Here is a 16,363-nt window from a genome sequence, read left to right on the forward strand (position 1 = left end):
AAATTGCTTGTTTTATTACCCACTATTACACCACAAACACTTGAAGGGAAAATTATGACTTGTGATAATTTATGTCTATCAAGTATTAGCACAGTATAAAGCAGTGAATAAGGCACAGACTATTGGAGTCTAACAAGCCGGATTCAAATTTGGTCTCACTGGTTACTGTCTAATGACTTGGGAAGTTACTTAATCTTACTCATCCTCAGCGTCTTTGTTTCTAAATGGGGGAAGAGGTGGTGGGAATGATAATGCTTATCTTCAGAGGATAAGATAGAATAGATATTTTTCCAAAGAAGACATGCGAGTGGCCAATAGGCATATGAAAAGGTGGTCAGCATCACTAATATCAGGAAAATGCAAATCCAAACCACAATGAGATATCACCTCACACCTATTAAGATGTAGAGAAAAGGGAGCCCTTGTGCATAGTTGGTGGGAGTGTAGATTGGTGCAACCACTGTGAAAAAGTGGTTCCTCAAAAAACTAAAAATAGAATGACCTTATGATCTGGCAGTCCCACTTCTGGGTATTTATCCAAGGGAGTGAAATCAGTATCTCAAAGAGATAGCTCTAATCCTGTATTCACTGAAGCATTATTCACTAAATAGCCAACATATGGAAATAGCCTAAGTGTCCATCTACAGATGAATGGATAAAGAAAATGTTATATATATAAACAATAGAATATTATTCAGCCATGAGAAAAAAATTAAAAAGGAAATCTTGCCATTTGCAACAACGTGGCTGGACCTTGAGGACATTATGCTAAGTGAAATAAGTCAGAGAAAAATTAATTCAGTATAATCTCATTTATATGTGGAATCTAAAAAAGCCAAACTCATAGAAACAGTAGAATGCTGGTTGCCAGAGGCTGGGGTTTGGGGAAAATGGGGAAATACCAGTTAAAAGGTACAAACTTCCAGTTATAAGAGAAATAAGTTCTGGAAATCCAATGTACAGCATGATGACTATAGTTAACAATGCTGTATTATATACTTGAAAGTTGCGAAGAGACTAGATCTTAAATGTTCTCACCAAGGAAGAAGGTAATTTTGTGAGGTGATAAAGGTATAACTAATCGTATTGTGGTAATCATTTCGTAATAAATATGTGTATCAAATCATCACATTTTATACCTTAAATTTAAACATTATGGGGCGCTTGGGTGGCTCAGCCGGTTAGGCGTCCAACTTCAGCTCAGGTCATGATCTCACGGTTTATGAGTTCGAGCCCCGTGTCAGGCTCAGAGCCTGGAGCCTGCCTTGGATTCTGTGTCTCCCCTCTCTCTGCCTCTCCCATGCTTATGCTCTGTCTCTCTCTGTCTCTCAATAATAAATAAATGTTAAAAAAATTTTTTTTAATTTACACATTATATGTCAATCATATCTCAATAAAACCAGATAAGAATGATGCCTATCATATAGTGTTGTTATGGAGAGTAAATGAAATTATGATTCTGAAAACCCCTTGCATGGTGTCTGGCACATAGTAGTTGCTCAGAAAGGCTGGTTCCCTTCCCACCTCCACTTACGGTAGGGATTCAGTTGATTGAGTGACCACATGGTCTCCTGCATATATCAGGACATCATTCAGTGGCGTGGCATCCAGTTTTTGTTAAGTTTGGGTCTTACTCTTTTCTTTGCCTTGTGTGTTTCAGGTTCACAACCAGTATCCAACTGAGTTTGAATTCAATCTCTATTACTTGAAGTTCTTGGCTTTCCACTATGTGTCTAATCGCTTTAAAACATTTCTCCTGGATTCAGACTATGAAAGATTAGAGCATGGTATGTATTTGCATGCCCTTGTTTCATCTTTTTTGATAGTTTTTGTGTGTTTTTTAAAAAAAATTTAATGTTTATTTTTGAAGGAGAGAGAGAGAGAGAGAATGAGCAGGGGAGAGGTAGAGAGAGAGGGAGACACAGAATCTGAAGCAGGCTCCAGCTCTGAGCTGTCAGCACAGAGCCTGACATGGGGCTTGAACTCATGAGCCATGCAATCATGACCTGAGCCAAAGTCAGAAGCTTAACCAACGGAGCCACCCAGATGCCCCATTTTTTTGTGTTTTTAATTGGAAACTCCAATAACATAACTACCCCCAAGTGTGGCAAGGCCATTTTAGGATTTATAAAAGTAGAATAGGTAGGAACGAGTGCCCAGATTCTGAGATTATGTGCTGTACTAGCTCTTAGGGACTGCAAGTGGTCTTCCCTGTAGCACCTTTGAAAGGTGAAATCTGCTTACTATTTTAATATCTCAAAGTGGTATCACCGTTTGAAGAGAAACATTTGACCTAGTTTTTCCATCCCAGGTACACTCAGGTAGGAAAGGTGCCTGCCCTTGGAGGCACTTTGCATAGCAGTAAAGGCTCTGGAGGAAATAGAACAGGATTAAATTGTAGTATTCCCAGTACCAACTGAGTACTTTGGACATGTTAGGTGCCTCTCTGAGTTTCTTCAGTTTCCTCATCTTTAAAATGAGTACAATAATAGCACCTACGCCTTTGGGTCATGATGATCATATTACAAAATATTTGTAAACTTCTTAGCACAGTTTATAGTGTATAATAATAACTCATTAAATTTTAGACATCTCCATCAATATTATAATTTTTAAGAGCAGTAATACTTGTAAAGAGTAGATTTTAAAAGTCAGGCGCCCCCTGTGAAAACATTCCCACAGGGATTTTACATTCTGTTGTTATAGGGAGAAGAGAAGGGAGGATGTACAGGATCTTGTTAAGAAGACAACAAAGAAAAACATCAGCTATTTTCAGTATATGTACCTGGATATTCATAAAAAAGACTCTTCTAGTAGCTGAAAATATTTACTGATGTTCTCAGTTTACAGTTTACAGTATGTCTTGGGACATACTGCTTTCCAGTGCATGCTGTTAAAATTGTCTAGTGTGATATTTTATACTGTTGGGAAGGGAGACAGCACTGGTTCTTATTTATACTTCTAGACCTTTGTTGACTCAGAATTGTCGTTCCACACGTCATAATCAGAAACTTTATAATTTCTTAAGCACCCATGTTTTGGGAAGATATGAAGGAAAGCTGGTTACAAGAGACATTGGAGTCACTTGGAGAACTTTTAAAATATCTGCTTGGACTCATCCTCAGAGATTCTGATTTAATTGGTCTGAGGCAAGACCTAAGCATTGGGGGTTTTTAAAGCCCTTGATTTTTCCAATGTATGGCCAGGGTTGAAAACTACCACACTGGACTCTGCAGTTAAAAGGTAGACTAGAAACACTAATTAGTCTTGGGGGCCTCTTACAGGATTTTGTGCAGAGTTGGGCTTGAGACCATCTTTTCTGATAAACTGATAAGTTGCTTCTTGACTTTTGACTGAGTCATTTCATTCAAAGCAAGACAGCACTGCTAAGGAAGCACCCTTCCTGGCCTTTTAAAGAAATAACCTCCTGGGGCTACTGGGTGGCTCAGTCAGTTGAGCATCTGAGTCTTGATCTCAGGGTCATGAGTTTAAGCCCAGCATTAGGCTCTGCACTGGATGTGAAGCCTACTTAAAAAAAAAAAAAAGAAGAAGGAGGGGGGGGGGAGGAGGAGGAGGAGGAGAAGGAGAAGAAGGAGAAGAAGAAGGAGTGCCTGGGTGGCTCAGTCTGTTAAACATCTGACTCTTGATTTTGGCTTGGGTTATGATCTCACAGTTTGTGAGATCGAGCCCTGCATTGGGTGTTGCATTGACAGCACGGAGCCTGCTAGGGATTCTTCTCTCTCTCTCTCTCTCTCCCTATCTGCCCCTCCCTTGCTCACACAGTCTCTCTCTCAAAATAAATAATAAAACTTTTGTTTTTAAAGCTTATTTAAAAAAAAAAGTGAGCTCATGTGAGTGACACATTGACTGTTTGATGGGTGCAAAGATAGGATCAGAAACTCCCTGAAGCACCTCCCCCACCCACTACATTTGGCTTTTGTTAAGTCACTCAAGGATACAGACCACACCCTTCTATCATCCAAAGTCTTCATGACCATGATTTGCAGTATATAAATTACTAAATAAGAAAACACTTTAAATGGCTTCATAATGAACAGCCAACGACTGAAAAAAGAAACATAAAATTATGTTTTTAACTGAACTTCATCACATAACTCTAAGTCCTTCCCATTTCTCCTGAAAAATATGTAGAATGACTCCTGGCATGGAGCTCTGTGAATCTAGATATAGATGTAGGATATAGATTAGAAGAGAGTCGCTATGTGCTGCTAAATACTTGGGAAAACCTTACCAGATGTTTTCCTTCCATTTGGGTTTGTTTCCATATAGCTGTGAAGTTCATTCCTATCCTTAGCTTTGCGGTCACCACCTAAGGTTTCTGCACATACATTGCTGTTCTGAGAGCTGTAAGATATATTTTGCTTTTCATCTGGTACATGCATCATAGTTTTAGGCAAACTGTTGATGTATTTGACTTTTGTTGATTTTTTTTTTGGGGGGGGGGGATTGATTTACAGGAACGTTGTTTGACGATAAAGGAGACAAGCATGCCAAAAAAGGAATTTGTATTTGGGAATGTATTGATAGAATGCACAAGAGGAGTCCCATTTTCTTTAATTATTTATATTCACCAATGGAAATAGAGGTACAGTAAGAAAGCATTTATGTTTCACTTTCTGAGTATCTAGTGTTAAAGTTTTCCTTACTTTTAAGTATATATAAGCTGTTTAAGCTTTTTATAAACATTGGATTAGGAAGCTATTTAAAATACCAGAAGCTATTTAAAAATTTGATATACACTATGGGTTTGGGTTATGATGGAATAGAGACTGTTCATCATATTCTTGACCACAAAAATTAGGAGCTGGCCCCCAAAATCTAGGAGGGATAACTTCAAGAAAGTCAAAGTGAGGCAACTTTCTCCAGGAAGAAAGACCAAACAAAACTTGAAACCTCAACTGGTTATCTAAGCTGAAAAAATCTAAAATACTTTAGAAAAGATTTCCCTAAGTCCATTTACACCAAAGCTGTGGAAGAACCCCTATGGAACGCTGGATGTTTGAAGCCCAGGTCAAAAGAATGACGTCTCAGGGGCAACCATGCTCTGTGATGCACATCTATGTGAAGTAAGCTCTGAGATGGAACAGACTGGTTTGATGACAAGTGAGAAGTATCACCTTACTCAGGGGCAGGAATGCCCCTGCCCTGGGTCCCATGCATTAGGACCCCATTCTGGCCTTTCTCCAACTATCCCCTCCTCATAAAATGAAGACCACAAGAAACAAGGGTATGTGCTTAGATACCCTTTCTTCATCTAAATCATGTACCCAAAATTTCTTGCCTAAATCCAAGTTGCTCACAAAGCTACTTCTTCCGGTCTGTCTCCCAAGCCAGTGCATGTTCCCTTCAGCCTCAAGGGTGCCTAAGAAGTAGCTGTTTGGCAGGTAGTAGACCAAGTTTAGTTTTGTGGACTAGGGTGTATATATATATATATACGTATATATATATACGTATATATATACACGTATATATATATATGTATATATATATATATATATACATTCATAAAAGACCTCAGAATATAGGACAGAGCCAAGGTGAGAGGAGCAGGGGATTAGGCCAAGGACTGGGAGCTGGGACCAGCTTTCCCAGTGCCACCTTGGGCCTTGGTATAGAATTCCAAGGAGTCCAAGAATTCTCAGTTTGAGCCTGGTCTTCCAGATCATTAGGAAGTTATATCTACCAAGGTAGGAGGAGAGATATATTTTATTTAATAGTTTATCTTGATGTATAATATCTAAATATTTACATATATGGTATTTGAATCTCCATTCATGCTCTTGCCCTGGACCCTGCAAATGTTAAGGGCTGACCTGCCAGTAAGCTGGGGTACTTTGAGGTCAAGATGAAACTATATTTCAGAATTTTCTTTGAACAGGCCCTGAAGCCCAGTGTAAATGTCTCCAGCCTCAAGAAGTGGGATTACTACACAGAGGAGACCCTTTCCACAGGCCCTTCATATGACTGGATGATGCTAACCCCCAAGCACTTCCCCTCCGAGGACTCTGAAGTGGCTGGAGGAGCTGGCCCCCAGAGCCGGAGGAGAACAGTGTGGCCCTGCTATGATGATATCAGCTGTGCTCAGCCCGATGCTCTCACCAGCCTTTTCAGTGTAAGTCAGGCCTGTGTAGACATGCACAGAGGGCAACAGGGGCCCTGGTAGTACCCGAGGCCTCAGAAACCAGGCTAAGTTAAAAGTGGTTCGCACACTTCCGGACATGGCTGTCCTCACTCTGAGCCAGTGTGATACGTAGCATTCCAGGAGAATGAGGAAAACCAAATTTGCTCCCCAACAACAGTAGGGGACCAGGCTCAACTACTGGAAAAGGGTCTCAAAAAAGTAAGTTTTCTGGCATTATGAGGAAGCAATCAAGCAAATGGAGCAATTTGCAGCTTCCCAGCTGTTGTAGCTGCCCAACAGCCTGAGTCAGGCCTGGGTTATGGCTTTTGTGGGTGCTCTACTTCCTCTGGTCAGAAGTGTGGGTAGTTGATGGCCTGATGGGAATACTGCCAGCGTCTCTACAGAGAATATTCTGAACTGAAACAATCCCAGCAGTAGCCACCCTGCTGAGAGCAGCAGCCCTGAGGAAAGGGTTTGAGCCCTGATATGGGCCAAGCAGTTCCTGAAGAGTCTTCGTGCAGTCTTGTGACTGGGAGGAGTGTGCTGCAGTGAAGGCGTCACAGAGGCAGCTGCTCTGATCCCCAGCTTCCTTGTCCCAAGGAAATTCCATTCTTTGTGCATTTCTTGGTTCATTCTTTCCACATCTGGTTTTAAATCAGCAGAGTTAGAGGTTCCTCTGTCAAGGACAGACTCCTACCTCAGCTACTAGGGTTTGGATGCCAGCCCAGTGCTTGGCCTTTTGCAGTGGCCATCAGATTCCCTCTGGGCTAGCCAAAGGTGAAGGTGTTTGGGATACATATTTTATGTCTTTATTTAAGCTATTCTGTACAAAAAGGCCTGATTACAGATCCTAATAAATCATCTTTGCCATAGTGCATCATACCAGCTAGAGTTCACACCACTGCTCCTGGCTTGGGAGACCTCTGAGGCCATTGACTTCAGCTGCCCTTTGACCATGATGTCCATTGGGGCCCAGTACAGAGGAGATGTGGCTCTGGGACACGTCCTGATTTCTATGAAATACTTACTATCAGAAAACTCCTTTTTATTACTTTGCAGGAAATTGAAAGATTGGAGCATAAATTGAACCAAACCTCTGAGAAGTGGCAGCAGCTGTGGGAAAGAGTAACTGTGGACCTTAAAGAAGAGCCCAGAACAGACCGTGTGAGTTGGTAAAATCCTTTGAGGAGCTACTTCTGAGCTTTTTGAGGGTGCTAGGTCAGGTAGGGCCCGCTGCCACAGGTAACCCAGGTGAGTTTATGGCCAAAGAGAAGGGTAGAAAGGGAAGGGTCATGCCCTGGAGGTCCAGGGCAGAAAGTTCCAAATGACTGAATAGTTCCTGAGTGTCTCACTTCACCGCAGTGACATAATACTTGTGTTTCAGGGCCCCGCATCCACGGAAAATTACTGGGTTCTTTTCTATCTGTGCCTCTGTGGTTTCAGCTGATTTTCTACCATGAGTGGGGAGGGGAACACCCGGACCATATTTGCTTCAGAGAAATAACCAGAGAAAAGAAAATATTTTTAAAAGACAAATTATGCTACTTTCTGTTGCTCACACCCCCTTTTCTGTTTCTGAATTGAGAAACATTTATCATAAAAATATTTTAAAAACAGAGGCACCTGGGTTGCTCAGTTAGTTAAGCATCCCACTCTTGGTTTCAGCTCAGGTCATGATCTTACAGTTCTCGAGTTCGAGCCCAGTGTCGGGCTCTGTGCTGACAGTGCGGAGCCTACTTGGGATTCTCTCTGTCTCCCTCTCTCTCTGGCCCTCCCCTGCTTGTACTCTCTCTCTCAAAATAAATAAATCAACATTAAAATTTTTTAATATTTTAAAAACACTCTGTTTTCTGTTTTTCACACCCCCCCTCTCTGTTCAGATTTAAACTTTTATCAGGCATGTAATATGTGCAAAAGACTGTGCTGAGCACCCTGTACACTTTAGCCTCCCACTTACCCCACAGTGAGGGAGTGGTGTCCCTTCTGATGTGTGAGGGGACAGGCACCATCAAATCCACATCACACTAGCTCCAGATGCAACAGAAGGACAGATGTGAATGTTCAAAAGAGCATTTCAGAAAGAAGGAGAGGTCAGCAGGGTCCGATGTCACAGCGGGGCAGGGAGAATCGGGTATAGAAGAAAGCCTCTGGCATGGTAAGAAGGGATCTTCTGGGCACTAGCTGTTGCCTTCCAATGGCAGTTCTGGAGGTGCTATCAGACCACAGGTGGGTGCTGTATTACTGCTTTAATTCTCAGAAAAATAAAATACTTTCTTGATATTTTTTCTGATTATGAAAGTGAGATATTCTTTTAAATAAGACAATACACAAATAGTTATAAGCAGAGGACAAAAATCACCCACAATTTAAAACCTAGAAATAAACCACTAAGCTTATTGTATCATTCAAAACATACATATAAAAGGGATTTGCCATACATACTATTTATTTATTTATTTATTTATTTATTTTATTTATTTATTTTGAGAGAGAGAGAGAGCAAGCAGGGGAAGGGCAGGGAGAGAGGGGAGAGAGAATCCCAAGCAGGCCCTTCACTGTCAGCGCAGAGCCTGACTCGGGGCTGGATCCCACAAACTGTGAGATCATGACCTGAGCTGAAACCAGGAATCAGACACTTAACCTACTGAGCCACCCAGGTCCCCCCTATACATACTATTTTTTTTTTTAATTTTTTTTTAACGTTTTATTTATTTTTGAGACAGGGAGAGACAGAGCATGAACAGGGAGGGTCAGAGAGAGGGAGACACAGAATCTGAAACAGGCTCCAGGCTCTGAGCTGTCAGCACAGAGCCCGACGCGGGGCTCAAACTCACGGACCGCGAGATCATGACCTGAGCTGAGGTCGGCCGCTTAACCGACTGAGCCACCCACGCGACCCTATACATACTATTTTAAAACCTGCTTTCTTTTTTACTTACTATGAGGCATACATGGCCTCCCATTGGTCACTGTATATAAACCAGCATGGTAGTTTCAATGGCTTCTAGAATTCCATTGATGGAAATATCATTTTTTTAGCCAGTCCCCTAATGATAGACATGTAGGTTGTTTCTGAATTTTTACTTTTATAAACAACTGCAGGATAAACCTCTTTGTACATATACTTTGTGTATTTTGCTCCAGTTTTCTCTTTGACATAAATTTTCAGAAATGAAATTATTGGATTAGTTGCTCAATAAAATCTTTGTAAAACTTTCCTAGCTCTTTTTTTTTTTTTCACTTAAAATGCAAATGTATTACCTTCTATTTTGGGGGGTGGAGGGATGTGTTTTTTCCTGAAGTATAGTTCTTTTTCAGCCCCAGAGACACCCTTCAGGCTCCCCAGGAATTGTGTCTACCAACCTACCTTCCTATCAGAAGAGGTCTCTGCTGCACCTGCCAGACAGCAGCACGGGGGAGGAGCAGAGTGCCAGCATCTCCCCATCCAATGGAGTGGACCGGAGAGCGGCCACGCTGTACAGCCAGTACACAACCAAGAATGACGAGAACAGGTGGGCGCGCTGAGCCCTGCCTGCGGCTGCAGCACAGGCCCTTCAATCAGCCAGGCCTGTGCGGTACTGCCTCCTATAAACTTAAATGGGTTTGCCACGTAAATGGGTTTGCCTCGATTCTTTCTTTGCTCCTATTTTAAATGTGTCAAAGGGGTCTTTAAAGAGGAAAAATCAAAATTACAACTAAAGTAATGCCAAGAGGTTATAGCTATTTGTGGTTGAGTCCTGATTATCGTTATCTCATGTCTGTCAGATCTCTTGAGGGAACGTATGTTAGTCAGCACTTTTGTAGTGGCACACGTCAGAAGGCCAGCTCGTGCTAGCTAGCTCAAGCAAAAAGGAATTTACTCACATAGACTGGGAGGGCCAAGGATGTGCCAGTTTCTCACATAGTATCTTCAAGCTTCTGTTCATTTGCTGGCTCTGCTTTCCTCTGTGGGTTGCATCATTCCCAACATGGCACAAAAGATGGCTACCATGAGCTCCAAACCTTACAAATTTGGTAATTCCAGCAGAAAGAGGCAGTCTTTCCCCCATAAGTCTAGTAGAAAAATTCTGGAGAGAATTCTGATTGCCTTTTTGGGGGACTATCTGAGAGAAAGAGAGACTTGACAGACAAAACAACAGACATCCTCTTCACAGTACTTTTTAAATGAAAACCAAAGTTAACTGACCTGTCATCATTTCTTCTAGGTCCTTCGAAGGAACACTTTACAAAAGAGGAGCTCTGCTGAAAGGTTGGAAGCCCCGTTGGTTCGTGTTGGATGTAACAAAACATCAGGTAATACTGTCAAAACGTACAGAAATCACTTTTCTCTAAGCTAGGCTCAGTCCCTGGCTGTTGTACAACTCTAAACAGACAGACACATCCCTCATGTTCAGACAAGGCCTCACATATGCTCCCTGTGGGCTTCTTCAAGGACCCAGCATGTCCCTGAGTTAGGGCAATAACCTTCTGAGGGAAGTTCCAAAGTAGCTCTGCCTGATGTATACAGGCAGAGGCAGTGACACTGGGGCCCAGAGCATTAAGAGCACTAGAACTTGGCTTTTCATGCTCAGATATCTTCTGCTGCCTGCTCTTAAAACCCAGGCCAGGAGAGGACCTGAGCTTTTCAGTGGGTTGCATTCCACATGCATATATAGAGCCTGTGTTTGGGAGCAGTCCTCAGAATACAGATTACCTTCATTTTTGCAGCATAAAGCATCCATTCAAAACTGAGGGCATTAATTTATTTGACAAACATTTATTGTTCATCATGTACTGGTTACTAAAGAAAGCATCATTTTCCCTCAAAATGAGAGCAACAGTGGAGAGAGGGGGCCCTGAAATAGGCAGAAGGGGCTATACCCACTCAAAGAGGGAATTCTCACTGAGCAAGTACTAGCCTGGATCTCACTGGCCATGTTGGGAAGTCCTTTGTCCATTGTTAGGTTCTTAGCTATTGCTACAGCAACCCCTGCAATTCTTAGTATCATGATCTTTGCTCCAGTAATCTCAGGGGTGAGGGATCCCTACCCAAACCTCCAGCCTCTCCACACCCTTCCATGGTGAGATTCTCATGGCCTCCAAATATTCTGACTGTGGGCCTCACTCTACCTTGGAACTGACTGCTCAGCCTGAGGCAGAGGGGTACACATCTTGATTCTCAGTGCATTCATCTCTAAAATGGACTCTACTGAGAAAGATACAAACTGGCACCCCTATACAGTGCTCTGGTCATACGTGCACCTAGGAAACTCTTTCCAGATACAGATTTGAAATGGGGATCACATTTCCCTCTGCTCAGGGAATTTCATAAAAGTTACACAGTCTCTGTGGAAGAATATAGAGAATTTATTTACAAATATGCAATGGAAGCCCTTGGTTGTGGGGGGGGGGTTGTACTTTAAAATAACAATGTGTCTGAAATCATAGAGCCTACACTGTGGAGAAAAGTTCCATTAAACCACTAAATATAACATAGGACAATGTCATAATTTTTCTGTAATTTACAGTTACACCAAATTATACTTGCATTCTTACCGATCTTTTGGATTTAACACGAAAGGTATATAGTTTTTCCATTTAGACCTACTTATACCATGCCTGACTGGAGAGACAGAAAAGTCTGAGGCCAGAACCACAGTGACAGAGGCATCAGACCCTTTCCTACTGTGTAAGTTAGAGAGTGAAATCCAGACTCATTTAGTTAGAGAGTGATATCCAGTCCTGGCACATGATAACCACTCAGTCAAATGTTGAGCTATTTATTGTTTTTCAAAAATCAATTTAAATGTTTGTTTATTTATTTATTTATTTTGAGAGAAAGATTGAGAGAGTGTGTGTGTGTGAGTGCAAGCAGGGAAGACGGACAGAGAGAGAGAGAGACAATCTCAAGCAGGCTCCATACAGTCAGCACAGAGCCCGATGTGTGGCTTGACCCCATGACACCATGAGATCATGACCTGAGCTGAAATCAAGAGTCAGACATGTAACTGAGTGAGCCACCCAGGTGGTGCCCCTCAAAAATCACTTTAGATTTACATGTGGTTTGGCAACTTGTATTTTTTATATGGTATATCTTGAACATATTTTCCAACCAGTTCATAATAGATCTTCCTTATAATTTTTGAAAAGCTATATATAGTAGTCTGTATCATTGATATAATTAACCAACCATCATTTAATTAACCAACACCCCAATGAAAGACAGATACATCTTTTCAGCTTTTACCTGATCAAAATAGTGCTGAAGGAAACCTCTTTATGTGTATCTCTGCATGCTTGTGGGATTGTTTCTGTAGGATACATTTCTAGAGGTGAGAAGGTATATCAATAGGCATAAACATTTTAAATTTTAGATGATATTGCCAAATTGTCCAAAAAGTTTCTAACAAATTATATTTCCACTAGCAATGTTTGAGAATACCTTAGTGCCTTGCCCTCACCGTGAATATTTCTTAATCTAAGTGAAAAGTGAAATCTTACTGATTACATCCCTTTTCTTTCATCAGTGAAGTTGCCCATCTTTTTAAATGTTTATAGGTCTTTTGCATTTCCTCTGTGACTTACCTGTTGAGATTTTTTTGACCATTTTTCTACTAAATTGTTTATCTTTTTCTTATCAATTTCTAGGAATCCTGCATATTTTTCTAAACAACCTCTTTTATATGTTACATATATTTTTTACAATTGTTAGCTGACATTTAGTTTTAGTTTTTAACATGTAATACTTTTATTCATTCGAATTTCAGAAAAATATGTCTTTTTCCTCCTTTCTGTCAGCCACCTAATCCTCCTTCTGAAAAGCAACAGTGTTTTTATTTTCTTGCTTATTATTTCAGACACAGTTTAGCAAGGTACAGAGGCAAGTATTCAAATACATTTTGAAAAGTCATACCATTTTCCTTTTCTGTGTCTCTTATTTCCCATCTGTATCCTTTTGGTTCCAGCTGCGATACTATGACTCAGGTGAGGACACAAGCTGTAAAGGCCACATTGATCTGGCTGAAGTAGAAATGGTCATCCCTGCTGGCCCTAGCATGGGAGCCCCAAAGCACACGAGTGACAAGGCTTTCTTTGATGTAAGTTGATCTCACTACATCTCACTAGAAAACCTGGCTCTGTCTGTACATGATTCCTTACAATCCATCCACCTCCAAGAATTATAGGGCCTCAGAGCAATTGGTGGTGACAGATGATAACCCCTTGGCTATGGAAATTGCTCCAGAACTTGAACTTAGCACTCGATCCCCAAACCTGACATCTCCAAGCTGTCCATCTCCAAGCTGTCCATCTCCAAGCTGTCCATCTCCAAGCTGTGGTGTGCTGCTTTGCACAAAGGACTCCTTTACTGGGTGTCCAGACATGGAAGCAGATGAATTCCTTGATAAAAACATTGTTAGTTATTTTATTCACCACCTATTCAAGAACAGACACTACTTCCCTTTGGATCCAGTGGTCTTCATGTTTGGCCATCCATAAAAATTGTCCTTAGTCATATATGACGACTGTTGGTCCTAACATCTTCAACAGCCCTTAGGTGAGCCTCAGGGAGTTTGATGGGCCACATGATAGGGTTCTCATCCAGTTCCCATAGCCAAGCAGGGTTTCATAAAGAGCACAGCCACACTCAAGGGCTCTGCTCTGGCTATGAGGCCATTTACCTGATTCCAGGCTTCCAGTATGTCCCCAACTTAAGCCTTTAGAGAAGGGGATGGAAAGAGGACAAGAAAGACAACTTCTTGGTGGGGGTGAATCTCCGGCTTCCCTGAGGAGCCCAGGGAGCTGCACTGCACTGCTCCCGGTGCAGTGCATGGGAGAGGCCAGAGGCTCCTGACCCTCCTCCTTAGGAGTAAGGCTCTCCTAGTATGTCTCCTTTTTCTGCCAGTGTCATTCTATTAACATCTACTGTGACTCTGGGGACCAAAGAAACAAAGTGACTATAATGGCAGTGACAGTATGGTAGTGGAGGGAAGAGAAAACACAGAGATTTTGAAGCAGTACGGAGAGGGAAGTTCACTGAGATTGATTCACACACTTGCCCAAAGCCATAAAACAGGCCTGCCCTTCATCTCTGCTTCTGTTCATTTGGTTTTGTAGCTCAAGACCAGCAAACGTGTGTATAACTTCTGTGCCCAGGATGGACAGAGTGCCCAGCAGTGGATGGACAGGATCCAGAGCTGTATCTCTGACGCCTGATGCCCATGGTCAACCCAAGCAAAAAAGAGGGAGGAAAGCCTCGTGCTGTCAGATAGAATAAAGTGCATGAATCCTTGAGGAGCTGACAGCTTCCTCTTTGGTTCTGAGGAGTCATCCCAGGCCTGAGGTTCTTCTGCCCAGTCTTACCCAGTGTCCTCTTTGAACAATTGCTATGTCTGCTTAGCCTGAATGAATATGTCACAGAGGTCTGGTCAAGAACCCCAGGCACTCCCTGTATCTTGCACTAGGTTGTTCTAACAGGGTCTTAGTGGTTAGGGATCAGAAGAATGCTTCCTGAGCCAACTGTCACCCATCCCCTAGATAAATGGTTTCTATTTACTTGAGTCCTTCTTGATGAAACTAGATCCTTTTTGTTCCCCAAGGTCATAATTTCCTTGGAGAGCTTTCTGACAAGCAAAAATCAAAACCCCGCCAACACTATCTCATGTTCTGCACAGAACAGATTTCCCATCAGAATAGCTCTTCCTCCTACTGCCTGACCTTAGAGATGCTCAGCTATCTGGTGCTGCCAAAAGGTGCTTCCATAACCCCTGCTCGGCCATGGGGGATCACAGCAAGAACATGAGTGCTCAGTGGCAGACGGGGAACACGCAGGATTCTCCTGAAGGAGAAAGACGGTCCAGGGAATGATGCAACAATGACAAGGCCAATGCAGGAAAATACTACTTTCAAAACACTGAATTTTCTAGGCCACAGGTGCCCTGAGGATCCAGGACTTTGTGTTCCTGTGTATTCTTCTGTTCCCTGACAGCTCCTTACACAGAATAACATGCAAAAAGCTGAATGCACTAACTCACAAAATAAACACTTGCACTGAACTCCTAATGAAGTGAAGGTGTTGGAAAGACAGAAGCCAGCTGTCTACAAGCACATTACACCTGTGCCAGGGGCTGTGTCTGTGGCACAATCAGATACCCAAACAGCACTTGTGCACGTGAACAGTAAGAACTGTTTGTAGATTTTCTCTACTTTTGATAACCTTGTGTTTGTTCAGCTAAAGATCCGAGGAATGCTGTTTGTTCCCTGTGAGGAGCAGCAGCATCTCTGCTACAGGCATTGAAGCCCAACTGGAGTCAGAGGTAGCTAGATCGCCGTTTTGAAATGTTAATATGTTAAATACCAAACTAATATTTCAAAAATATGTACATACGATTTCTATATCCTTGTTTTTCAGATAGCCTACTTATAATTTAATATAAAAGTAACTGATTCATGCATAAGATTTCAGTAATGAAAATAGTTCCCTTTTTAAAAAATAAAAAAAAAAACCACTTTGTCTTTGTAGATGAAAAATAAATCAGATTTTCAAATTTAAAATTACCTACACTCTAGGAAATAGACCTGTGTTAATATATAAGAAATTGGGGATAATAAGAATGAAGGATTTTTCTACCATTTTCATTTTATAAATTGCCACCTGTGAAAATGATTTTTGCACATTATTTGTATTTTTTCTTTGTATATGAAATAATTTTTTGTACTTTGTAAAATACGGAGCCCATTGTACCTTCAGCGATTTGAGACTGTATACAGTGCTTCTTTTATAACTGGATTCTTTTAACTTTCATAAAGGTTACATGCCTTACATGCACTAACCACCCCGAATTAAATTTATTTCTTAAGAAAGAGCATCCCTCATTTACTGTGAAATAAAACTCATCGTGTAGTGCGTAGCACTAAGCAGGCAACATTCAGGATTTATATATGAGACTAAAAGCTCAAGAGTAAAACAGCCCATGTGGTGCCCTGGTTCTATTAATGCCATCACTGCCCTTTGCATAGAAGGTTACCAGAGACATTGGACAAACTGGCATGAGCTTCTGGGTTCTGGACATGCTGCTGCAGAGTTTAGGTAAGAGACCTGAAGCCACTGTTTGTGCTCTAGTGAGCTGTGTGAAATTGGTGAGGTCCTTTACATCATCTGGGTCACAGTTTTACCACCTATGGTATGTGACAATTTGTGAGAATTTTAAGCAGGATGAAGTGAACTCTGGTTGGGTGGCTGGT

The 16,363-nt window shown here is 41.6% G+C and overlaps 1 protein-coding gene across 3 annotated transcripts in view; it reads left to right on the top strand.

The window, feature by feature from the left end:
* Nucleotides 1-15,811, top strand: part of SBF2 (SET binding factor 2) — a 478,944-nt gene extending 463,133 nt beyond the window's left edge. For all 3 annotated transcript variants that reach the window (XM_049650241.1, XM_049650223.1, XM_049650233.1), the window contains 8 exons: nt 1,661-1,787; nt 4,479-4,606; nt 5,900-6,133; nt 7,202-7,306; nt 9,461-9,654; nt 10,348-10,435; nt 13,087-13,218; nt 14,237-15,811. In XM_049650241.1, the coding sequence (XP_049506198.1) occupies nt 1,661-1,787; nt 4,479-4,606; nt 5,900-6,133; nt 7,202-7,306; nt 9,461-9,654; nt 10,348-10,435; nt 13,087-13,218; nt 14,237-14,335 (1,107 nt within the window). In that variant the 3' untranslated portion in view covers nt 14,336-15,811. The remainder of the gene's footprint in view (nt 1-1,660; nt 1,788-4,478; nt 4,607-5,899; nt 6,134-7,201; nt 7,307-9,460; nt 9,655-10,347; nt 10,436-13,086; nt 13,219-14,236) is intronic.
* The last annotated feature ends 552 nt before the right edge of the window (nt 15,812-16,363 follow it).

The sequence above is a fragment of the Panthera uncia genome, chromosome D1 (assembly GCF_023721935.1).
Source record: "Panthera uncia isolate 11264 chromosome D1, Puncia_PCG_1.0, whole genome shotgun sequence".
Lineage (NCBI taxonomy): Eukaryota > Metazoa > Chordata > Mammalia > Carnivora > Felidae > Panthera > Panthera uncia.